At 41.8% G+C, this 26,100-nt stretch overlaps 1 protein-coding gene across 12 annotated transcripts; it reads left to right on the forward strand.

Moving 5' to 3' along the window:
• The first annotated feature begins 192 nt into the window (after positions 1-192).
• Positions 193-25,886, forward strand: cnot1 (CCR4-NOT transcription complex, subunit 1). 12 transcript variants are annotated; one of them, XM_044356409.1, is made up of 49 exons: positions 196-330; positions 1,954-2,249; positions 2,392-2,499; positions 5,690-5,788; positions 6,122-6,190; positions 6,296-6,350; positions 7,289-7,492; positions 7,661-7,829; positions 8,875-9,001; positions 9,533-9,643; positions 9,831-10,001; positions 10,184-10,311; positions 10,472-10,712; positions 10,839-10,958; positions 11,241-11,363; positions 11,469-11,620; positions 11,871-12,081; positions 12,328-12,541; positions 13,588-13,713; positions 15,030-15,154; positions 15,328-15,614; positions 15,700-15,778; positions 15,903-16,157; positions 16,282-16,422; positions 16,501-16,680; positions 16,960-17,076; positions 17,163-17,273; positions 17,456-17,533; positions 17,691-17,868; positions 18,215-18,372; positions 18,554-18,850; positions 19,093-19,233; positions 19,475-19,579; positions 20,013-20,132; positions 20,342-20,536; positions 20,698-20,840; positions 21,021-21,129; positions 21,416-21,585; positions 21,701-21,932; positions 22,028-22,276; positions 22,407-22,570; positions 22,711-22,828; positions 22,944-23,045; positions 23,369-23,542; positions 23,711-23,860; positions 23,963-24,143; positions 24,402-24,534; positions 24,667-24,801; positions 24,959-25,886. In XM_044356409.1, exons 2-49 carry the CDS (start codon positions 2,148-2,150, stop codon positions 25,035-25,037), a joined length of 7,236 nt encoding a protein of 2,411 aa, XP_044212344.1. In that variant the 5' UTR covers positions 196-330; positions 1,954-2,147; the 3' UTR covers positions 25,038-25,886. The 12 variants fall into 12 exon arrangements, with proteins under 12 accessions (XP_044212355.1, XP_044212344.1, XP_044212348.1 ...); XM_044356413.1 differs by having other exon boundaries at positions 15,912-16,157; XM_044356414.1 differs by having other exon boundaries at positions 12,328-12,529.
• Positions 25,887-26,100: the final 214 nt, after the last annotated feature.

A 26,100-nucleotide genomic window follows, 5' to 3' on the forward strand; every position in this document is an offset into this window, starting at 1 on the left:
AATACAAACAATACAAAACAATAGTCCCAAAATACAAAATCAAACATTTCATTCACCATTACCAATTTGATGAATATATGACGACAGGTGACTCCCATTGACTGTATATTAATGGTGTCTCCTGGCAAACACCTGGGGGGTGTCGCTCGCACGGGCACGGGCACGAGCACGCACTCGTCTCGCACCGTGAGCGCGCCGCGGTGTGGTGACAGTCGCCATTTTATTTTGAAAATCAAACTGAACTGGGGGCGCAGCGACTCTTCAATTTCGTCAAGTTTGTTGGGAGAAACAAGAAGGGATGAACATCTGAATTACTTTCTTGGAAGCACGGTGAGCTTTACAATATGTTTGTGAAACAACCGTCGACAGGTTTATACATAACACATAAGCGGCGATATTAATACTGAGGATGGCCGTTAGCCACCAACGCGAGGGGCGGTCTATTTGCTGGAAAGCAGCTGTCATATTGGTCACATCCAGAAAGTAACAACTCGTTAATTTACCAACGTTTCTCGTTTATTGTAGGTCGTGTTTTATAGTTGCATTGGTAATTTTGCTTGATTCAACATTGACATTGGCTCGATGTAACGTCTATGCGTCGTTACAAGGTAAGTTAGTTAGCATTTGGAAATATATTGATAGCGATCCCAAAGACTAGTCGGAGTCCGTAGAAATAAGATAACTGCTAACGTTAACAGGGTTAGCTCATGCTAATGTTAGCTAGCACGATCGCGCAAAAAAACCCATCCGCAGTACTCGCGGCCTTCAAGCTCACGGCCGCTGTGTCACGGGTAGGACATGTGTAACACTCTAAAGGCCTTAGTGGCCAGTCACTTTGTCAAAAATGCAGTTTTAAATCAGCGTTAAATACAGCGTGATGTTAATTGCTTTTGTGGACCCGTAAACGGCAGCGTGAAAGGGGCTCATGTTGCTAATGTTGGCTTTACCTACATGCTAATTTGATAGCATTAGCTCGTAGCCCATAGGGACTAGCTAACATTTCACCGAGGTTAATGTTAGATATTGACCACGGGTGAGTGAAACTGTTACAGTAGAGCTGTGAATGTAGGATAAAAGCGGAAGCGTTTAGCAGAGTTAATAATAATCGTTAATTCTAGTGGAAGTTATCCGGTAAACATGTTGGCTAAGGTTAGCTGAAACTTCCCCGTAGCAAGTGTCTCCCAGCGCTATGATAATATTAATATGAGTGTTAGCTATGTTTCCATATGAGTTAGGACCCCGAAAGGTGACTTTTGTTTGAAATCCATTAACTAATCTAGCCAGCTATAATTTGGAAGTGAAATAATGACCGCTTTTAACGTTCAGAAACATGTAGATTGCTAGCGAATAACTTAACATTTGCTATATCCGCTTGTCCTTTGTTTCAGTGGGTGATTTTTAGCTCTCTCATCTGTCGATTAGTCAATAGAAATTCCTAGATAGCGGTTATTGTATCGTTAACATACGTACTTTTGTATCGTTTGATAAAGCTGGGGAAGACAGTATGATAAATTGTAAACGGAGAAGTTGGTTAGCTCAGTGAGCTAGCTACCTAAGCTTTGAGTCTGTGTGCAAGATATTTGGGTTCAGTTCGAGGCCTAGTGCAAGCTGCTGGCACGTTAGTTTATATAACTTCAATATCTCCGTTAAGATAGCGCACAAAACTACATGGCGTTGACCTCATGTTGGGATGTTTTAACAGATAGATGGCCGCGCAGCGGACGTTAAAATATGTTTCACTGAACCTTTGGGTCTGTCATGCATCTAGGCCTCAAAGCCCGTCACAATATTTTGTCTTGTCAAAGGATGGTAAATATTGTTCAGCATGAAAGTAGACTAAAGTAGCTCCACGTTAACGGCAGTTCACCATGGAATACCCCCCTTTCTCTCTCTTGCAACTGTATTGCAAACCTTATTGTTGTATAAAACCTTTTTTTTGTTCTTTCATTACAGATGCTGAACTTGATTTTAAACTGAAGGACTTCACCTAGCACCGAGAGACACTGATCGACAAACTCATTTGGAAGCCGATATTTTTCACACCTTTTGGGGGGGGGGAGCAGAAGTAACCTATCACTGAAGTGACTAAAGGGGAATAATGGTGATTTTGCGCCGTGCTCGGCCGCCTGCTTCCGCCCCAACCAGCAATGAATCTTGACTCGCTCTCGCTGGCTTTGTCTCAAATCAGCTATCTGGTGGACAATTTAACAAAGAAAAACTACCGAGCCAGCCAGCAGGAAATACAGCATGTAAGTGGTGGCAAAGACATTAAGTATATATATATATATATATATTTTTTTTTTTATATATACACATCTGTCATAAGAGATCTTATGGCTGGTGTGTGTGACTTTGTCCACATGTACTGATGTTTTCCCTGTCGTCTTCCAGATTGTAAATCGTCACGGTCCTGAGGCAGACAGGCATCTACTACGCTGTCTTTTCTCCCATGTGGATTTCAGTGGCGATGGTAAAAGCAGTGGCAAGGACTTTCACCAGGTAATTTTTGATTAGAAACACATTGATATTTCGGATTTTTTCGGTTGTGTTTCTGCATAATTACATTTTATATAATAAGGGAAAACAGTGTTTCGGGGCAGTATTTGTTATTGTTTAGCTCCTTAAAATTTATTCTCTCATTATGAACAACAGTTGGCTGCTCTTATTGCAAGCTAAATTCATAAGAGATGCACAAATCGATTGGCCACCCTTTGAAAACGGCCGGTTTACAGCTGATCGGCCATGGCCGGTGACCAGCCCCAATTGGTCTCATATATTCAGTTTTTTGCCAATCACATTTTCTGTACATAGCCGCACTATGGTTCATGTTGCACACACAGCAGCTGCTGCAGCATAGACAGAGTAGCCACAAACACACACAATATGCGTGTTGAGTGAACATGGTGCACAGACAGTACAGCCACACACACAACATGCCGGTCACACGCACAGCGTGACAGCCACAGCCACAACATGCATGTTGTGCACACAGCGCATAAACAGTGTAGCCACACACAACATGCACGTCACGTACACAGCGTTACAGCCACACACACACACAATATTCATGTCACACACACAACATGCACGTTTAATGCACATCAGCAGCTGCGGCACAGACAGTATACAGCCACACACACGTCGTTGGTGTGGAAGTTCTTCAGCATGAGTGAAGACGCAAAGCTTGCAGTTTGTAATACCTTTGATACCAAAAACCTGTGCAGGAACAACCTTGAAAACATTTGGATCGAACTCAATGACGCACATAAAAAAACCATCACCCCGGTGAACATGCCCAGTTTCAAGAAGAAAACTGTAAGTTATTTAAATAGTTAATGAACATACAATTGAATTTCAGTATTCCATTAAAGAAAAGTTACAAAAATGTTTGTATGCTGTCAGTTATAGTTCTTAGAAAGAAAGGAAATGTATAAAAGAAAATCTTTCTTATTAAATTCTAAAAAAGAAAATCCGAATTAGCAATTCAGACTATTAAAAAATCAGAATCGACAAAGAAAATTGCAGTCGGTGCATCTCTAAAAGCCATTGAGCAATTCATTGGTTACTTTTTTATAAGTACATTTATTAGACACTCATCTTTGCTTTCCCACTATTTTTTTTTACCACATTGTACTTAGACTATTGACAGCTGTAGCCATCATGATACATGGAATTCCAGTGAGAAATGTCACCATGTAGCAGTAAATAGTCTAACCCAGTCAGGACCAATTTAATTCTTTCAAGAGATAAGAAGTCCTTACTGGGGGTGAGAGAAAGGGGTCAGACAATTACATATACATGGATAGCCAAAAAAAAAAAAAATCCATCCATTTTATCCATCATTATCAGGGACCAGCTCGCAGTGGTATCAGACTGAGTAAGGAAACCTTACTTATTGTGTTCTGGGTCTGCCCTGGGGTCTCCTACCAGTAGGCTGTGTCTGGAACACCTCCAAAGGGAGGCATCCTAACCAGGTGCCCAAACCACCTCAGCTGGCTCCTTTCGATGCAAAGTAGCAGAGGCTCTACTCTGAGCTCCCCCTGAATGTCCCAGGTCCTCACCCTATCTTTAAGGCTGAGCCCAGACACTCTTTGGAGGAAACTTGTTTCAGTTGCTTGTATCCGCAATCTCATTCCTTCAGTCACTACCCAAAGCTTGTGGCCATAGGTGAGGGTTGAGACGTAGACTGACTGGTAAACTGAGACTTTTGCCTTCAGGCTCAGCTCTTTCTTTACCACAACGCCCACAGCACTGCTAATGCTGCACCAATCCACCTGTCAACCTCACACTCCATCTTAACCTCACCCATGAACAAGACTCGAGATACATGAATTCCTTCACTTGGTGTAGCAACTCACTCCCAGCCCAGAGGGAGCAGTCCACTGTTTTCCAGCAGAGCGCCATGACCTCAGATTTGGAAAAAACAAATAGGAGAAAAAAACAAGATCTAAAATGCAAAAAAATACTGAGAATGAAATTGAAAGTGAAACCACAATGAAAAAGTGTTTCATATTGACTTAATCACAGTCCTCTAGCAAAACATTTAGACTCAAAATATTTAGAGCAATAGGAGCCATTTTAACACTTGAACACACATCAGCTATGGTAGTTTCATTTTGCTTTTCAAAAATGTGACAGGTACACTTGTGAGATGGTATGAAACTAATGTTTGTCTGGAAGCTAATCAGTGCTTAAAAGTTTAAATGATTGGATTATTCCTGTAATGTTTTTTCCTTTTGTATATTCAAGAAACCTATTGGGAATTTCTCATTTTTAATAATTAACCCAGCGCTAATCCTGAAACTCTCAGGACATGAATCTGAAAGTATGGATTAAAAACAAACATTGATTAAATTCTTGCCATTTGCTAGCAAAATATCCTAGAAACTAGAACAATGTTTGTGCTTATTGCACTAGATATTTAGTGCAGTACATGTCAAAGTTTCACTCATGTAACTGTATACAATAAAAGATAAGTAGAATCACTTACTATCTCAGCCCTGGTTGTGATTCAGGGTTTTTTGTTTTGAGTTTGAGATACATTTGATAAGTCTGACACATAATGCCTGACTGATGTCATCTTAACCATAAGCATAAATCTACAGGCTGAAGACCAAAATAAAAAGCCTTATGTTGGTGGGGTGGGTGTTTGTGGGTGCTTTCGTGCCTTACTTTGAAGACAAGTGTTTGTCTTCAATTTGAGTGGCCAGTGTGAATTTTTAAACTTAATTTATTATAGAAAAGATGGCAGCTATTGGTTGCACTAGTGGGGAAAAAAAGAGTATTCCTTCTTTTGGGGACACTGTGTGTATTCAGCAGTGTTAGAAAATGAAACCTGGCTGATGGGGCCAGCGATAATGTTTTCTATCTGGAAGAGAAGCCCAGTGTGTAAACGAAGGAGACTGTGCGCTTATAAATCTCATACAACTATGTACTCTGCACTGACAACGTTTCCCTCATGGGTTTTTCATCATTTTACATCCATCACTTTAACATTTGGCACAGTTTACCCCACACCATCTCAAAATTGTATCACTGGGAAATTTGTAACTGTCATAATTGTAGACGTGAGTTCATACTACTTATTGCTCTGTATTGACTCTTGTGAGAGACTTACCGTCTTATCTTGCTCTTCACTTGCTTCTATTCTCTTTCCTGTCTTCTTCTCCTCCTTTTCAACTTGCCCAAGACACAGTTTCTGATCCAGGAGTGTGTGTCGCTGATATCAAAGCCAAACTTCATCTCTACTCTGTGTTACGCTATCGACAATCCCCTGCACTACCAGAAGGTAAGGAGCACTTGTCTGAATTTTTTTATTATCATTATTATTATTATTATTATTATTATTATTATTATTATTGTGGTAGCCTGAATATATGCCAGCCCTTTAATGATAGAAAAATTCATACCTGAGTGAAGACACACACATAGGTTCAAGCTCAATCAAAAGTCATCATTATCAGTTCTATATCATAGAAAACATTGCACTGGCTTTCAGTTGACTCCCATAAACATCCACTCAAACACCCATGTTTGTACAGAATTATTGCAGGTGTGTAGGAATAAAAAAAAATAGAGATTTTCATTTCCGTTAAAATGTTTTGCGTAAATTTTCTTTCAGAGTTTGAAGCCATCGGCCCACTTATTCACCCAATTGAGTAAAGTTCTTAAGCTCAGCAAGGTCCAAGAGGTAAGCCTGGTCTACCATGGCCTTCATTAATTACCAAACTGTTAAATGAAGATGGTCTGTTTGAAATGGAAGAACATATTAGAATGTCAGTCATTTATTTCCTAGGTGATATTTGGCCTTGCTCTGCTCAACTCCAGCAACGCAGACCTTCGGGGTTTTGGTAAGTAATTCTAATAAAGTTTAACATGTTGAAACTTGTAGCAAACATGATCTGAAACCTTTTTTAAAGTAGCAGCAAACATGTTATGTGCAGTGAGAAGTAGTACAATTTTTAAAAAAAAAAATGAAGTATTACAATTATTTCTAGTAGTGTGGTTTTGTATTCAGCTTTGGGTGAAATATGCGTGGCACACAAATGTCCTTTTGTCCTTAAACAAAATTGGAATGGACAACGTATGCATTCTTGTTGTGTCGTATTCAGTTCATTATAATCCTTTCCTTGCACTATAGGCAGGCCAGCATTGTTTTTTGTCTAACCAACTATTAAAGCATGGAGTAGATGTGGATGATAAGGTAACTATCCCTTGTGGGCTGTTGTATTCTCAGACCAGGAGCAAAAAATAAAAGAACTGCAGCACAAAATTGAAGTTTTTGAGTTTCCTGTAACTTTAAATGAATAGCTGTGATATATGAAATATGCTTTGAACAATATAAAACCATTGGTACAGCATAACATAGGTAACACTAATTCCCACAGACTACTGAAGACAAAGAAAATATAATGTGTCAAAAGTAGATTTAATGTCAAGTGTTACAGTCTTCACTGTGTTCACAACACAAACTAAATTTAAACACCCATGTAATTTGTTGTTGTAATTACTTGTCTGAGATTGAAGCAAGATTTGAAATACACCAAACACTGAGACAAACATGTATTGGCTGTACAGGCTATACACTTCCTTGTGCTTTTCATCAAGTTGTGCTAAAGAGTGTCAGTGGGTAAGAGGAAAGAGGCGTTTACCTAAAGTTATTTATAGTGACCACAACACATTATTAAGCAATGCAGGAAACAGGCAAAATGGGGTTTTTGTCATTGACTTATCGGTACAAAGTAAACTGCAGTCTATGTTTTCTAAACTCATTGTTTCTGTTTCTCAGCTGCGCAGTTCATCAAGCAGAAACTTCCAGACCTCCTGCGGTCATACGTTGACGCAGATCTCGGTGGAAACCAGGAAGGTGGCTTCCAAGACATTGCCATAGAGGTCTTACACCTACTGCTCTCCCATCTACTGTTTGGCCAGAAGGGAGCCAGTGGGGTAGGCCAAGAGCAGATCGACGCCTTCCTCAAGACACTTTGCCGAGGTATGGGGGATCAGTATGAACTTGTTGTGACCATCTGGGGCAGATGTTGAAGCATATAGATACCTGCAGTCGAACATACTTTGCTCTGTCAGTCTGAATAGAAGTGGTACAAATCTTGTTTGAATGTTAGATTATGTCACATTTGTTTAATTGTGTTTTGTGTTTCAGATTTCCCCCAGGAGCGCTGCCCTGTGGTGCTCGCACCACTGCTGTACCCTGAAAAACGGGACATTCTCATGGACAGGATCCTGCCAGACTCGGGGGAGTTAGCTAAGACCATGATGGAGAGTTCTCTTGCAGAATTCATGCAAGAAGTTGGCTATGGCTTCTGTGCAAGGTGAATTTATGTCTTATTTTCCACAACTAACACATTCATGTTATATATTTCACATCCTTCTGTGTCTACAAATCCCTCCGGTGTAGTGCCAATGAATACAGTGCAATCATAGGAAATCTGCACATTGCAAGACCACTTAAAGCCCCACTCCAGTCAGTGTTACTTCCTGTTTAACACTTAACGTTCTTGTGGTTAGACGCCAGTTAGACGTAATCCATTACCATGGCAACCAGATTTCCATTCTAGTACACTGGTGATGTGTCAGAATGGTAGTGATATTATAGCCTAACCTGTCCACTTACTACGGCATTAACTATATAGACTAGATAACTAGTAACAGATAGGTGAAATCAGATGATCGCTTCTTTATTGATGGATCATCTATCCTAAGCAATGACAACTTACTCTAATTTAATGTCCGTAAGTTTTCCTCTTCAGTGGCCAGGCCCAGTTCAACAAGGGTGCAAAAACATGCATTACACTATTAGTTTAATATTTTGTACCCTCAGTTGAAATTTGAATAAGAAAAGCCAAGCACAGCGAGGTAGGTCTTAAGTGCAAGGGCTGTGAACATCTCCGTGTGCACCTGCTATTTGGTTCATGTATGTGCAGCAGTGCAATGTTAAAAGGACTGGATGAAGGTGAACAGGGCTTATAGATCAGTGGGTGTGGTGATTTATTAAATGCTTCCTCAGCCAGTCACATCATTACTCTCATAGCTCTGAGATAATTGTGCCAAATTAATCACAGTAAAATATGATAATGACAACTCAACATACGGAAAGCTTTTTCTCCAGGAAATGTCTGGAAGGTACAGAACGTCTCAACATGAACACACATCACCTCAACTCCAAAGACAGATGGAGTAGTTTTTTCTACATACTATAATGACAATAGAAATGGAAAAAAAAAAACAAGGTGTTATTGAATTTGTTGATGGGCTTATGCCCAATACAATTTGTGTTTGATTTGAAGTGACATGTGAATCTTAAGGTTGTGTGATAGATGATAATCAACACTGACCTGCTTGTCCTTGTGTCTCCAGTCTGGATGAGTGCAGAAACATAATCCTCCAGTATGGGGTGAGAGAGGTGACAGCCAGCCAGGTAGCCAGGGTCCTGGGCATGATGGCTCGTACCCACTCCGGCCTAACTGATGGCATCCCACTACAGGTGAGTTGGTGATGTGTTGCAAGGGTTCTGCTAGAAGTCTGAGGTCACTTTGGCACCTGTAGTTTGGTTCACTTAATTTACACTTTGATTGTAGTCCATTTGTGATCACACAGACGTATTATAAATCAAGGATAGCTCAGAATAAGCCTCTGCTAAAAACAAGGCAAAAAAACATGACTATTTTGAACTATGAGGAAAATTTCTGGTTTTGAGTTTGCTAAATGCTCAAATGCTCTGCCATGTGGTGCTGGGCAGGTAAGATACTGCCGGTTAAACAGAGCTTTGTTGGAAATTGGCTTCTTATGAGGACTGATGAGAGCAATAAAATCATAACATTGACCTCAAAGAGCCTAAAAAAGTCAGAGAGCCAAAGAGTTGGGTAATAATGTATAATATGAAGACTCACTCAGTGTCATTGGATTCAAAATTTTTAAAATATTTAAGATATCGGTTGACACTAGTGTTGGTGCTCTGGCTTCTAGGTTCTTAATATTTCAGTACATGTGAACATGTTCTGTGTTGTGTTTTCAGTCCATCTCTGCTCCTGGAAGTGGTATCTGGAGTGATGGTAAGGATAAGAACGACGGCTCGCAGGCACACACGTGGAACGTTGAGGTTCTTATCGACGTAGTCAAAGAAGTGGTAAGTTTATTTAGAGTTAGCTTTAATAAAAAAGAAAACCTTTCTAATTAGTTTGTTTTCCACTCACTGCCACAGACAACAACTAAACAAAAATATCAAGATCAGTTTTTATACCAGATTGTTATCAAAAGCTACTGAGATTTCACTTGTTTCACTTTTCACTTGATTTTTTTTTTCTGTACCCTAGAATCCCAACCTGAACTTCAAAGAGGTGACATATGAACTGGACCACCCAGGCTTTATAATCCGGGACAGCAAAGGCCTGCATATTGTGGTGTATGGCATTCAGAGGGGATTGGGCATGGAAGTTTTCCCTGTCGATCTCATCTATCGGCCATGGAAACACGCAGAGGGACAGGTAACTAACCAACGGGATGATGATGTGGTTTCAGAAGTGTTTAACTGTAGTGGCAAACTTAGATGAAGACTGAAAGAAACATGATTGATTTCTGTGACTCAACACAGTCCAGTATGAGTGTTTGAGGTTGAGTCTCGTATTCCGTCTTAAAATATCTTAACGGCTATGTTTCTTTTTTTCAGTTGTCGTTCATTCAGCACTCCCTGATAAGCCCAGAAGTGTTCTGTTTTGCTGACTACCCTTGCCACACTGTTGCAATCGACATCCTTAAGGCCCCACCAGAGGATGACAACAGGGAGATTGCAACCTGGTACGGAGCTTGTAGCTTTGCCACTGTTCAGGCACATGTAGCAGTTGCTTTCTGAAATTCTTCCAGCAGTTCTTCACCTAGCACATCCTTCAGCTGTCATTCATTCAGCACTTTCTAATGCTATGATGTGTTTTGACTGAGTGTCTTGAACTCTTCACAGGAAAAGTCTGGACCTGGTGGAGAGCCTGCTTAGGCTGTCTGAGGTGGGCCAGTACGAGCAGGTGAAGCAGCTGTTTAGCTTCCCAATCAAGCACTGCCCAGACATGTTGGTGCTGGCATTGTTGCAGATCTCCACCTCCTGGCACACACTGCGTCATGAGCTCATCTCTACCCTAATGCCCATCTTTCTGGGCAACCATCCCAACTCTGCCATTATTCTGCACTACGCCTGGCATGGACAGGTTGGTGTTAGAATCTGTCCTGCTATTAATGCTTGTTGTTGTTTGGACAAAAGCTATAGTTATGGTCAAGATTATGCCTGTGTACTTAATAAACCTGGTGTTGTTTTGTTGTTTTTTTTTCTCCAGGGACAGTCTCCCTCCATCCGTCAGCTAATTATGCATTCAATGGCTGAGTGGTACATGAGAGGTGAACAGTATGACCAGGCCAAGCTGTCTCGCATCCTGGATGTGGCGCAGGACTTGAAGGTTCGTCAGAATAGACCAAATAGTTACTGACACGACAACTGTTCTGAACTTAAAACCTCCAAGCCAACAGCAGAATGCTCAGGCAATAATGTTTAAGCACTACTACATTGAATGTGTTCCTCCACATGTTTTTCATGATTTACCGTTAGATAAAATTTAATTGAAAAAGCAGAAATTGGAGGGTATAGAGCTATATATTCTATGGTGGTGTGTTCTTTATCTTCAATATAGTTATCATCCTCTTGATGGTTAATAAGTCTGTGTGTTTTTGTTTTCCTCCAGTCTCTATCGATGCTGCTGAATGGTACTCCATTTGCCTTTGTTATTGACCTTGCTGCACTTGCCTCTCGCCGTGAATACCTCAAACTTGATAAATGGTTGACTGACAAAATCAGAGAGCATGGGGTAAGTGTATGTATTGATTTTAAGTAAAGTTGGATCAATAAAGATTGTTAGCTTTCCTGCATATGATATATTTTACAATATATTTGTGTTGGATCTGTGTGGCAGGAACCTTTTATCCAGGCGTGTGTGACATTCCTGAAGAGGCGGTGCCCATCCATTATGGGGGGTCTGGCCCCAGACAAGGACCAGCCCAAAAGTGCCCAGCTGCCCCCAGAGACCTTAGCCACCATGCTGGCCTGCCTGCAGTCCTGTGCTGGGTGAGACACTATACTGGACTGTTAGCTTGCCTGCTGCTTTTAAATAACTGTTTGTTGACCTTTTTTTTGAATGAATGTTTAATCATGTCGCTTTTGCTCAAAGTGAAACCCAACATTGTTTGTGCTTTGACTATATAAGAATCACAAGTTATTTGAAGATACCAAATAGTCTTACTCCTCCATACTCTGTGTTTTTATTTTTTTATTTTTTTTTTTGGTAACTTAAAGATTCATTTCACTTTTTTCCCAGGAGTGTGTCTCAGGAGCTGTCAGAGACGATCTTGACCATGGTTGCCAACTGCAGCAATGTAATGAACAAAGCTCGGCAGCCGCCACCAGGGGTTATGCCAAAGGGACGTGCCCCTAGCACCAGCAGCCTGGATGCCATCTCACCTGTACAGGTATCTCCATGTGAAAGACTCATCACGCCTCTGCAGGAAAACTTTGAAATGCCCTTTCATGTAAGAACTTGGTGTCAGTTAAATTGATCTCTATTCCTCACTTGCTTAAAAAATGCCCTTTTAAATATAACAGATTAATGTAATAGTTGTATGATGTTTTTTTTAACTTTTTTTTTAATGTATTTTCAATGAATATCATGTATATGTTGCTTTTACATGCCTCACATTTGTAGCACTGACTCACCCCATCCCTTGCCTAATTCTCTGTCTTGCTCTCTCTCTCTCCATCTCTTGCCTCCTCTCTAGATGGACCCTCTCTCTGGGATGGCTTCCTTGAGCCTGGGAGGTACGGCCACCTCCCACACTCAGAGCATGCAGGGTTTTCCCACCTCACTGAGCTCAGCTTTCAGTAATCCCCAGTCCCCAGCAAAGGCCTTCCCGCCCCTCTCAACCACCAATCCCAGCACACCATTTGGGGGCATTGGCAGCTTGTCCTCACAGCTCCCTGGTATGGACTCTGGTACTATGCTATTTTATTATTTTCTTTTAATGCATATTCATACTGAATCAGCAAGTCCTACTGCATTACATTGACATTTGACTCAGTCTTACTCAGCTTTACTGATAAATGAGACTGCAACAATTTCCTGTGGTTGCTAATTTTGTGTGTAAATATTGTGTAAACAGTAAGCCTAAGCAACCTGTGGCATAGTTGGGGTTAGATCTTTAAATTTATTAGTTTGTATCAAGTTGTAAAATTGAGTCAAAAGCCAAAAGAAAAACATTTTGTTAAAGGGAACATTTTTGCAGGACACCCTGTTTAGTCACTTTATACTTTCACATTAAATTAAATCAGATTCATAGTGAGAAGGTCTAGGGATGCACCGATTGAATTTTTCTTGGCCGATTCTAGTTGCTGATTATTATTTTTATTTTTTTAAAGCCTGACCTGCCGATACCAATCCCAACCAATACTGATTTTCTTAAGCTTGATATAATCAACAGCCTACAAAAAATAAATTCATTAATTAAAAGAATCTACCTGTTCTTCAATAAACAACTTCATGGTCTGCATATCAAACACTAAACAGATTAAACATCTCCAGATGAAAACAAAATCAAGTGCACCAGATTATATAACCGTATGATATTTTTCTACTTTTTCAAATGAAAATAAAGTGCAGCTGGTTAAACAACCTCATGACACTTTTTTTTTTTTTTTTTACTACTATGTAGAATTTCCACACAGCAGACAATCTTATTTCTGACCGCTGCAGTGCGGTGACCGTCAGGGGGATGAAGTGCATGTATATATAATCGGGTTTCTTGTCTGCATGTTAATGTACTGATGTTCTCGCTAGTCAGCGCAGCCGCAGTGTGTCGCCAGATGGGCTAATATAATCGGCTTTATCAGTCAGAAAGACCTGCCGGTCCGGGTCTGAGCAGATCAGGTGTAAAGTCGGCTGGTTTGGATCATCGGCCATTTGATCGGTGCACCCCTACAAAGGACAGTAGTTCAGAGGGTGAAGGAGGTGTAAAGTGAAATAACTCAAGTGTTACTTCCAGGTCCCTTGGGCTCAGGCATCGGCTCTGGTATTGGGTCTGGCCTGGGGATGTCAGCAGTCAGCACCGATCCATTTGGCACCAGGAAGATGAGCACACCAGGCCTGAACCCACCTACCTTTCAGCAGAGTAAGATGAAGGCCTGTAAGTGGTGGTGGTAGTGGTGTGACTGAGAGCCCCGCCCTGCGCTGCTCAGCACTGTATTTCCTCTGCAATGATCATGATTATTGTCTTGATTGGAAAATTTATTTCTAATGCACCATACTGTGCTTCACCATCATGGTGTACAAGATAAGTCTCACTGGTCTTTGTAAGACTTGTACTATGCTAACCTTCTGTAAACATTTAGCTGAATTATTTAAATTTGTGTCATTTTTGAAATGTCATGCAATGTATAAAATTCATCAGAGGAAATACAGGTCAGTCTTCCATTCCTTGTCTGCTTATGCTGACAGCCCCACTTAGTGTCATTTGTTTACTTTTTAATCATCAACAAGAGGTCTAACCTGAATGATTGGTTGGCATGCTTTTTGATGCTTCATATGTATAACTTTGTACAGATTTTCACAAACGACTTAACCCTTGTGCTTCACTTTAAGCAAGTTGCACTGTTGTTAAAGGACAAAAATGCCCACGTCAAAAAAACTGTCATAAAAATATATTTTAATATTATTTTCCACTTTCATAGAGTGATTTTTTTTTTTTAACCAATTTCAATCCTAATCATCACTAACAATATTCATTTCAGAATTTTAACCCTTTTTTTTGGTTTTTGAGTGAGAGACACGGGGAGGGGGGGCATTGTGACCTTTAGTACCATAATTTCTGTCTCTCTAACTGTACACACACACACACACACACACACACACACACACTAATTTCCATACACGCACACCACTCTCCGACATCCATATCAGCACACACATATCATTTTAGTTGCATACATTTAATACATTGGTCTGCAGTACTCCATAATCCAGCAGCAGTGTCCCTAATGGAACCCAGGATAATAGCATTTTTTATATCTATCTATCTATCTATACAAACATGTGAAAATGGCTCAATCTGGTGGAAAAAAAGTAAAAACTACAATTTTGAAGCCAGGGCTCTAGGTTGAAAGCCTAATATAATAAAATGCATGATTTTATGTTGTAATGGCTGTGAGAATTTACGATGGGGCCATTTTTGTCCATAAGGATCTGAGTCTTTATTTTGGCTACACAGTTTATTATAGACTTATTATTGGAGCAGAGGTTGAACTTCTAAAATTCAGAAAAAAAAATCCCCACCTTTGTCAAGATTTATGCCATATGCATTAATGCAGCCAAAACGATGGAAAAATCGCAAAATTTAAAATCCATAAACGTCGCTAGTGAGGCACAAGGGTTAATTACTTGGCTCATGCTTCGTGTGTGAAAATATTTCTTTTTCTGCTTCTCTACCAGCTGACCTTTCTCAGGTGTGGCCTGAGGCAAACCAGCACTTTAGTAAGGAGATAGACGATGAAGCAAACAGTTACTTCCAGCGCATCTACAACCACCCACCTCACCCGACTATGTCTGTGGATGAGGTAAGTAGCTCTGTTATTCATTTGTTCTCAGTTAAAAACACAAACAAACCTAAAACAAACATAAATGCTTTCAGGGGTTTATCAGCCCATGTTGATCATGTTACATTCAGTGTTCTCAAATATAATAATCTTCAAGTTCACTCATCTCCCACTACATTACGCTCTCCATCTAGGTGCTGGAGATGCTACAGAGGTTCAAGGATTCAACCATCAAGCGGGAGCGAGAGGTGTTCAATTGCATGCTTCGGAACTTGTTTGAGGAGTACCGTTTCTTCCCCCAGTACCCAGACAAGGAGCTGCACATCACTGCCTGCCTTTTTGGCGGCATTATCGAGAAGGGTCTTGTCACCTACATGGCCCTGGGCCTTGCCCTCCGATATGTTCTTGAAGCGTTAAGAAAACCTTATGGATCCAAAATGTATTACTTTGGAATTGCCGCTTTAGATAGGTTCAAAAACAGGTATTTAATTTTTTCTAGTGCAATCAATATTAATGTAGTGTCAGTCATCTTCTGTCAGGCTAACAGATATCTTATATATTTCTAGACTAAAGGATTACCCTCAATATTGTCAACACCTGGCTTCAATTGCCCACTTCTTGCAATTCCCCCACCATTTACAAGAGGTAATCAGGTTTCCTTAATTTAATCTTTGTTCACCATTCTTAAATTCTTCCCCTTCACATGCTGTGGGAGGAGAATCACTTTCAGATAGATTAAATCTCTCGCTCTGCACCTTTCAATATCCTGTGTGTGCAGTATATCGAGTATGGCCAACAGTCACGGGACCCTCCGGTGAAGATGCAAGGCTCCATCACCACCCCCGGAAGTCTGGCACTGGCACAAGTACAAGCACAGGCCCAGTCGCAGCAGCCTGGGGTCCCTAAAGCACCACAGCCAGGTCAACCCAGCACCCTCGTCACCACCACTACGACTACAACCACAGTAGCCAAGACCACCACCATCACAAGACCCACACCCAGCAGCTTCAAGAAGGATGTGCCTGTGAGTTTGGCTTTGTTGATGTGTTGTCAATACTCAGTTTTATTATTTTTTTAATGTAAAATTGGCACACTGTGTATGGACTCACATCTGTTGCAAAGGTAATTGACATTGTTCCTACCTACAGCCCTCCATAAACACTACCAACATTGACACTCTGCTGGTGGCCACTGACCAAACAGAAAGGATTGTAGAGCCTCCAGAGAATGTCCAGGAGAAAATCGCTTTTATCTTCAACAACCTTTCTCAGTCCAACATGACACAGAAGGTAAAGGGAAACAGATAAAAAATTACGGAATATCAATAGTCAAAGAAGCTTTTATAAAACCATATTTGCTTTTGTCAGGTTGAAGAGTTGAAAGAGACGGTGAAGGAGGAGTTCATGCCCTGGGTTTCTCAGTACCTGGTGATGAAGCGTGTCAGCATCGAGCCCAACTTCCACAGTCTTTACTCCAACTTTCTGGACACTCTCAAGAACCCTGAGTTTGTCAAGATGGTCCTCAACGAAACATACAGGAATATTAAGGTGAAACATTTGAGGGATAAGGTTACTTGAGGGTTTTGAAGATTTTTTTTTAGCTTTCTCTTGTTTGCTGCTCACAATAAACTGACAATACTTGCCTTGTGTAAAATAATATCCCTTTTCCACACATCCAACAAAGCTGGATTTAATACTGTGCAAGGCACTGGTTTTAGTCATTTACACCTGAGTATCCCTTAAATTCCTGGTAACCACAGTTACAGCACTGCTGAAGAACGGTCATAATTTGTAAAATACTGACTCTTATATCTCCGTTTCTTTCAGGTCCTGTTGACCTCTGACAAGGCAGCTGCCAATTTCTCTGATCGCTCCCTGCTGAAGAACCTGGGCCACTGGCTGGGCATGATTACACTGGCCAAAAACAAGCCTATCCTCTATACAGTAAGTTTGTAACAAGCTCTGTTGTATCATGATCGTGATGGGTCTCTTGTTTGCTTTTGGCTGAATTATTTTTCTCCTTCTCCCAGGATCTGGAGGTGAAGTCTCTGCTACTGGAAGCCTATGTGAAAGGCCAGCAGGAGCTACTTTATGTTGTTCCCTTTGTGGCCAAAGTTTTGGAGTCCAGTCTACGGAGCATGGTAAACAAGATAAGAAATAACCTCACTCCACTGCCCAGTATAAAATGTCATGCTGTCATATTTGCTTCAGACAAAAATAACTTTCTCAAATACTGTTAAATTGCCTCATACATATCTGATTCTACTATTTGATGTCCTTTTGATTCCTCATAGTGACTTTAACTCGTGTGTCTCTGTCGTAGGTTTTCAGGCCACAGAACCCTTGGACCATGGCTATCATGAATGTTCTCGCTGAGCTGCATCAGGAACATGACCTCAAGGTAATAGATTACTCTGCCTTGTTGCCACTTAAATCCATGCAGCAATCAAATCCAGTTGAACTCAAAAAAATGTAATTATTGTACAAAAGTAAACAAAATCTAAGTGAACATTTATGAATGTGAAATGATCTCTCACATGGCTCTCTGTTTACTGCAGCTGAACTTAAAGTTTGAGATTGAAGTTCTTTGTAAGAACTTGTCTCTGGACATCAATGATCTGAAGCCGGGAAACCTGCTGAAAGATAAGGAGAAGCTAAAGAGCCTGGAGGAGCAGCTGTCGGCACCAAAGAAAGAGACAAAGCCTCCAGAAGAGATGCTCCCAGTTTCTACCACAGGTGAAATACTTCAATTAGTGATGCTCTTCTTAACCTACACTTAAATCTGAAATTGAAGTATTTGAGCTGTACTTCAAATTAAGTTAGGCATCAGTTAAAATGTAAGCAAATCCTGTTTGCCTCTCTGCTTCTTACTGAGCCTGTCATATGTTTAGTATAAACTATCAAGCCTCCAAATGAAGTTCATCTTTATTAGATTAGACTTTGAATATTAAGTAAATGTCACATCTCGATAAGCTTAGTATTAGTTGTTTTTGTTGCTTTAATGCTTGCTTTCTGTTTATTTTGTGTGGATATTGTGTTTTTTCTTGGGATTTTAATCAAAATGGTGTTTTGTGACCTACAGGAGACTTTGCTCCATTTGCAGCTCCTCCATCAACCCCAGCTGCCACCACCACCACCACTTGCACAACCACTGGGCCCCCCACCCCACAGTTCAGCTACCATGACATCAATGTGTATGCCTTGGCAGGCCTGGCCCCACACATCAATATAAATGTCAACGTAAGTATTGAGTACCTGTGAGCCCACTCAGTTAATAATGCTCCAGTTGCAAGCACTGCACTGTCAAGACACACAAAATACAAGCCGGATAAGAATGAAACACATTTGTATCTTGTAAATCCTTTTTTGTTTTTCTTTTCTTGACTTATCTCTCATGCTCCCTCCCATCTCTTCTCTTTAGATCCCTCTACTACAGGCCCATCCTCAGCTGAAGCAGTGTGTGCGGCAGTCAGTTGAACGGGCCGTCCAAGAGCTGGTGCACCCTGTGGTTGATCGCTCTATCAAAATTGCCATGACAACCTGTGAGCAGATCATCAGGAAGGACTTTGCCCTGGATTCAGAGGAGTCCCGCATGCGTGTGGCTGCCCACCATATGATGAGAAATCTGACCGCTGGCATGGCAATGATCACCTGCCGCGAGCCGCTGCTCATGAGCATCGCCACCAACCTTAAGAACAGCTTTGCTGCTGCACTTAGAGTAAGCTGAACGCAAACACGGCGGCTTATTTCCCTTTTTTTACTAGTGCTCCATAATATAAAAAGACAGCACAGAGAAAGCAGGAGTTTGAATAGTGAAGACAAAGATCTCCTCATTATTGTATTCCAAAACACATCTCCATTTGTTATTGCATTTGTTCCCTATGTACTCATCCTCCCCTCTGTTTTTGTCTGATCACTTGTACCATTCCCGCTTCTTTAACAAGCTGTTTATTCCCTCAGGCACCAACTCCCCAACAGAGGGAGATGATGGAGGAGGCTGCAGCCAGGATTGCCCAAGACAACTGTGAATTGGCTTGCTGCTTCATTCAGAAGACAGCTGTGGAGAAGGCTGGCCCTGAAATGGACAAGAGACTAGCCACGGTGAGAAACCACTACCACTCTTTCTGTTTGGATGCTTGAGTTTTAATTAGCATGATGACTAAAGATGTACCTCTAGTAGTTTATGGTTATATTATGAGAAGTATTTTGATACATGTCATAATAGACTGCTCTGGTTTAGCCACGTGCTGTATTAACATGTAAATTAAATGTGCAATGCCTTTGTGTGTGTACATTGTTGTATTTTTACTTTTAACCTAAATATTTAATGTTTGTCTTGTAGGAGTTTGAGCTGAGGAAACACGCACGCCAAGAAGGACGTCGTTATTGTGATCCAGTCGTGCTGACTTACCAGGCTGAACGTATGCCTGAGCAGATCAGACTCAAGGTAAGACCGCTGTCACATGTAGTCAACATTATTCTAATATCTAAATACATGTGTATATATCACACACACACCTACATATGTGTATATGAACATAAAAGAGGTGAAAGGGCTTAAATGACCTCTAACAATAGGATTTATTACCTTGATTCATCCTACTCCATCTCACAGTTTTAAGTGCTGTACACAAGTTGAAAAGACATGTGAACATCATAATTCCTGCCTACATGCTGGCTAGGTCTGATTGGTTCAAATCAAACTACCTGATGTCATTTATGAACATCTGCTCTGTCTGTTATGAGATTTCATTCATATAAATGTGCTTTTGGGAACAACATATGTAGAAAATCACATGTGGATCAGTTCAGCCGCCGGTCAGTTTGCAGTGTGTGAATGTAATTTGTGTGAAATAACAGAATGCATGTGTATGTTGCAGGTGGGAGGAGTGGACCCCAAACAACTGGCTGTATATGAGGAGTTTGCCAGGAACGTTCCAGGTTTCTTGCCCAGTAATGATCTCTCTCAGCCCACTGGCTTCTTGGCTCAGCCAATGAAGGTACGTTTTTATTGATTCATTTCTTCCCCTTCACCCCCAAAACAAACAACTTGAGCTCTCCTTAGTGTTATCATCTCTCGTCTTTTCAGCACTACAGTGTATCAGAAACTGACTAAAATACTACATGTGTTGCAGAGGGGTGTTGTAGTTTTAGACCCACAGATCTTAATTCCGTCTCTGCTCTCTTTTTTTTTTTTTTTTTTTAACAGCAACAGGCATGGGCCACAGATGATGTTGCTCAGATCTATGATAAGTGCATGGCAGACTTGGAGCAGCATCTTCACGCCATCCCTCCAGCTCTTGCCATGAACCCCCTGACCCAGGCCCTGCGCAGTCTGCTGGAGGCTGTAGCCTTGGCGAGGAACTCCAGGGATGGCATCGCAGCCCTTGGCCTGTTGCAGAAGGTAGGAGACAGCCATATCTTTCAAGTCCTGCAGCTTTCATCCATTGACCGTTTCCACCACAGTTTTGCATTCCACTGTGTCATACGATGCACCTGTGCAGTGGTGTAGTGTTGAGGAGTCAACGTCTAGAGTTTAACCAAATTGTTCTCTCTATTTGGCAGGCTGTTGAAGGTCTTCTGGATGCCACTAGTGGGGCTGATGCTGACTTGCTGCTCCGCTACAGGGAGTGCCACCTGCTGGTACTTAAAGCCCTACAGGATGGACGTGCCTACGGACCACAGTGGTGCAACAAGCAGATCACCAGGTCAGTCAGGACATATTTGATTTCAGTAATGCACCCTCATTATTTGGTTAATCAACACTTAACATAGAACTGGTGTACAGCCTTGGGATATTGAAATATAAAGGTCTCTTTAAACATCACTGTCATGGACATATTGAGTCAAATTAGGTGTCTAATTAGCTTGCTGTGTTTCCGTTACAGGTGTCTGATTGAGTGCCGTGATGAGTACAAATACAACGTGGAGGCAGTGGAGCTTTTGATCAGGAACCACCTCGTGAATATGCAGCAGTATGATCTGCACCTGGCACAGGTACACAGTGTGTCTTACAGTCATTTACTAGTTTATTTTCTTTCTTATAGTTTGATTTGGGGTTTGGTGTGAATACTTGTGCAGTCAAATTTTATACATAACTACTTAAGATACATGTGGAGATTTGTTTTTTCTCAGCCTTATTTAAAATGTGTCTAAATGTCCTAATCACATGGTTCGGTGTGATGTTTAAGCGCTGTTTATCCTGCACCTTGACCAAGAGATTTGTGAATCAGCAAAGCATTTGTGTGTCCAGTATGAGCTAAGATGAATTGTTTTCTTCCAGTCAATGGAAAACGGACTGCACTACATGGCAGTTGCATTCGCCATGCAGTTGGTGAAGCTGCTGCTGGTGGATGAACGCAGCGTCAGCCACGTCACAGAAGCTGATCTCTTCCACACAATTGAGACTTTAATGAGGACCTGTGCACACTCTAGAGCCAACGCACCTGAGGGGTAAAGAACTACGATGTTAAATCATGAAAATACTTTTAAACATCGACCACGTTAGTTCCCGCATGTAATAGTTTTAAAACTGACTCCTCTGTGCTCTCTTTCTCCTCCTCTCTAGTCTTCCCCAGCTGATGGATGTCGTTCGCTCCAACTATGAGGCCATGATCGACCGGGCTCACGGCGGACCCAACTTCATGATGCACTCCGGGATCTCACAGGCATCAGAATATGACGATCCTCCTGGCCTGAGGGAGAAGGCGGAGTATCTCCTGAGGGAATGGGTCAACCTGTATCACTCTGCTGCTGCTGGCAGGGATAGCACCAAAGCCTTCTCTGCTTTTGTTGGCCAGGTACATGTCATTTATCAGTTAGCCTAATGTTCCAAAATCATTACGACTCTTCCTCCTGTTTATCTCACGTCTCCGCTCTTTTCTTCTCCCTTTAGATGCACCAGCAGGGCATCCTGAAGACCGACGACTTGATCACACGATTCTTCCGGCTGTGCACAGAAATGTGTGTGGAGATAAGCTATCGGGCTCAGGCTGAGCAGCAACACAACCCAGCAGCCAGTGCAGCTATCATCAGAGCCAAGTGTTACCACAACCTGGATGCCTTTGTGAGGCTCATAGCCCTGCTGGTCAAACACTCTGGAGAGGCCTCTAACACAGTGACAAAAATCAACCTCCTCAACAAGGTACAGCAACCTGATGGCCGTTTCATCATCCGTGACCTGACAGTCTATCAGTATAACAGTATAAATACTGCTGGAGACATTTGGACCTGTTTTTACTTGATTCTTAACACGCTCTACATTCTGCCTCTAGGTGCTGGGTATTGTCGTTGGGGTGTTGATCCAGGACCACGATGTCCGTCAGACAGAATTCCAGCAGCTGCCGTACCACCGCATCTTCATCATGCTGCTGCTGGAACTCAATGCCCCCGAGCACGTCCTCGAGACCATCAACTTCCAGACACTCACAGCCTTCTGGTAGGACATAGATCCACCATATCTGAATTGGGAACTGTGTGTGGTGGTTTTATCATCACATTAACTACCCAGAGAAAAAGTCTTACATTTCAAATGATTGTCTCTTTATTCTTGACTCAAGTTCCTTTTTTCATTTGCAGCAATACCTTCCACATCCTGAGACCCACCAAAGCACCCGGCTTTGTGTACGCCTGGCTGGAACTCATCTCCCATCGCATCTTCATCGCCAGGATGCTAGCACACACACCACAGCAGAAGGTATGAAGAATAAGACAAGACTCATTCTCACACACTGTAAACACATTCAGTCTTGTACAGATACATCTATGGGTTTTTTTGGATTTTTTGGTGTTAATACACTGATGTCTTCCAGGGTTGGCCCATGTACGCACAGCTGCTGATTGATCTCTTCAAGTACCTGGCCCCTTTCCTGAGGAATGTAGAGCTCAACAAACCTATGCAAATCCTCTACAAGGTGCTCTTTCCTTCTTCCCTTTATCTAGTTTGCAGAAATAATTGCTGCACTGTATCAGTTTCATGTCTGACTGAACCTTTCTCTCAGACTTCAGTATTACTCAGGCATTCTGCATTAAGTTCTTTATCATAGTTGATTATTCATTCATCCAGCTATTTTGATTTTGACAGTTATCACTATTCCAGCGTCACGGATCTGCTTATGTAGCTACGAGTCTCATTTGTACCGTATGTTATTGAGTTACATTTTAAATGTTTTAATTTACAAAACATGCAACTACTCTGTTAACTGCTCCTGTCTTTCCTTGTTATTGGCTGTTTCAGGGCACACTGCGAGTGCTCCTGGTCCTGCTGCATGACTTCCCAGAGTTCCTGTGTGACTACCATTATGGCTTCTGTGATGTTATCCCACCCAACTGCATCCAGCTCCGCAACCTCATCCTCAGTGCCTTTCCACGCAACATGAGGCTCCCTGACCCTTTCACACCCAATCTCAAGGTAGGAAAACACACACACACTGCTACACACTGAGTGATGGGCGTAGAGTGCTGAACACCGCTTGTTGCCATGTGGATGTGGGGTCTATAGTGGAATCTCTCAAACTTTGTCTAGCAGACTGACAAATGATCTGATAAATCTGTATCTTTATCACCTCCGCTGCTGCAGGTGGACATGCTGAGTGAGATCAACATCGCTCCCCGTATCCTCACCAACTTTACAGGCGTCATGCCTTCTCAGTTCAAGAAGGATCTGGACTCATATCTGAAGACCCGTTCACCGGTCACTTTCCTGTCTGAGCTGCGCAGCAACCTGCAGGTAGGAGCAGTGTCCATCTGTGTTAAGTTAGTAGTAGTTTTACACTTCAGCTGTTAATAATACAATTTGGTATAAATTTTTTTTTTTCCTTTTGTCTCCCAGGTGTCAAATGAGCCAGGAAACCGCTACAACATCCAGTTGATCAATGCTCTAGTGTTGTATGTAGGCACACAGGCAATCGCTCACATCCACAACAAGGGCAGCACCCCCTCCATGAGCACTATCACCCACTCTGCACACATGGACATCTTCCAGAACCTGGCCGTGGACCTGGACACAGAGGGTATGTTTTCTTTGAGATAGTAGAGAAGTGCTGGACTTTTTTTCAGTTTATTGTCAGTTTCAATTTCGTTAAGATTGACAGATTAGCAGTCCAGTAAAGACAAAGGCAGTCTGACGTTAGATAGGTTTTCTGCAACTTTCTACATTTGTTTGTGCTCTTTTAAGAGCTAATGTTATTTAATTGATGATTTTGTAAACCATCAACTTGTAACTCAAAGCCAGACTTATGAATTCAACACCTGCACTCATGTCTTTTCAGGGCGTTACCTGTTCTTGAACGCGATCGCCAATCAGCTACGCTACCCAAACAGCCACACTCACTACTTCAGCTGCACCATGCTTTATCTGTTTGCTGAGGCCAACACCGAGGCCATCCAGGAGCAGATCACCAGGTGAGTCTGACTGCTGGCTGAGCTCAGCACCACTGCATTTGTAGGCTCAAAGTCTCATCAGGACGGCTACAAAAGTATGTTAGCAGATCATCAGAGGTGCCGTTGGCTAAAGCTTTCTCTCCCCTCCTCCAGGGTTCTGTTGGAGAGGCTGATAGTGAACCGGCCTCACCCGTGGGGTCTCCTCATCACCTTCATCGAGCTGATCAAGAATCCTGCCTTCAAGTTCTGGAGTCACGACTTTGTGCACTGTGCCCCCGAGATTGAAAAGTAGGTTCTCCTTCTGGGATAACCAGAATAACTGAGCCTGCACAACTTGTTAGCAGGATAAATTCATTGTTGGTGTTGCTGTTTTTATGATGATGATGATGATGATAATAATAAAGAGAAGTAATCTTTAATCTCTTACTGGCCTCTCTCTCCTCAGGCTGTTCCAGTCAGTAGCCCAGTGCTGCATGGGACAGAAGCAGGCCCAGCAGGTGATGGAAGGCACTGGTGCCAGCTAGCCTGTGAACCAGTCAGCTCGAAGCCCTCGGGAGAGATACCGCGGCCTTGACCCACTCCCCCACCACACACCTCCCTCTTTACTGTTGGCACTGGATAAACTGGCAACCACAGTTATTTGAAATGTGGACAAAAGGACTACTGCTCACGGATCTAAAGAGTTAGATTTTTTTGTTTATCCCTTTGGGGCTGAATTCAGATGGAGAGAATGGATTGGGACATGCTGTTTAATATACTTTTTTTGATGCTTTGATGTAAATATTGGAAAAAAGGGAGAACGGAAGAGTAGATAAGTGGAGAGCAATGAACATGTCAAATAAAAATGTATCCTGACATGTAAAGACATCTAAACATATTTTCACTCACTACCAAAGTCCTTGGTTTGCTTCCCTCCCACACAAATCCTTTTGTTCTGACTTTTTTTTTGCTTTCAGAGGCTGAATGGTAGATGATTGAAGAAAAAAAGCTGCCTGCTACTTTCATTTAATTCCTTTTTATCCCTGAGCGGGACAGGAAGATGTAGTTAGTCTCCCAGGTGGGGTGGGGGTCTACTCCTGGTGTGTTGGTGGAGACGGTTTGTTCATTTCAAACCGGCTCTGAAAGTCTCTCCCTGGCACTTGTAAAATTGTGCAAAGTGAGAATGGTGACATCGTATCTTGACAATTTGTACAAAGATCCAAATTGAAGAACAACAATTGAAGGACCAATACAGCCCATTTTGTAACATTTTGAATGTTTTGTAAATGTATTGGTCCATGTGTTGTATTTTGTAGTCCTTTCTAGTTTGCCTTTAGTTCTTGCTACTTAATTGCAGTATGCATACATAAAGGAAATAAAGCATTCAAACTGCAGCGCATCTGTTTTCATTCAGGAGTAGAGGAGTACCGTGATGGTGCTAATATACCTGCTGTTTATTAACATTCATATACATCTAATACTCTAATATTGCATTAGTTTTCTTGGTTCCAGGCCCAGATACTTTTACACCACCACAATCACAACTTGTATACCTTCTTTTGAAACATTGTAATGTTTTGTTGGAAAATGTGAAATGTTCTGCTGTAC

This window comes from Thunnus albacares, chromosome 7, assembly GCF_914725855.1.
Source record: "Thunnus albacares chromosome 7, fThuAlb1.1, whole genome shotgun sequence".
Classification (NCBI taxonomy): Eukaryota; Metazoa; Chordata; class Actinopteri; order Scombriformes; family Scombridae; genus Thunnus; species Thunnus albacares.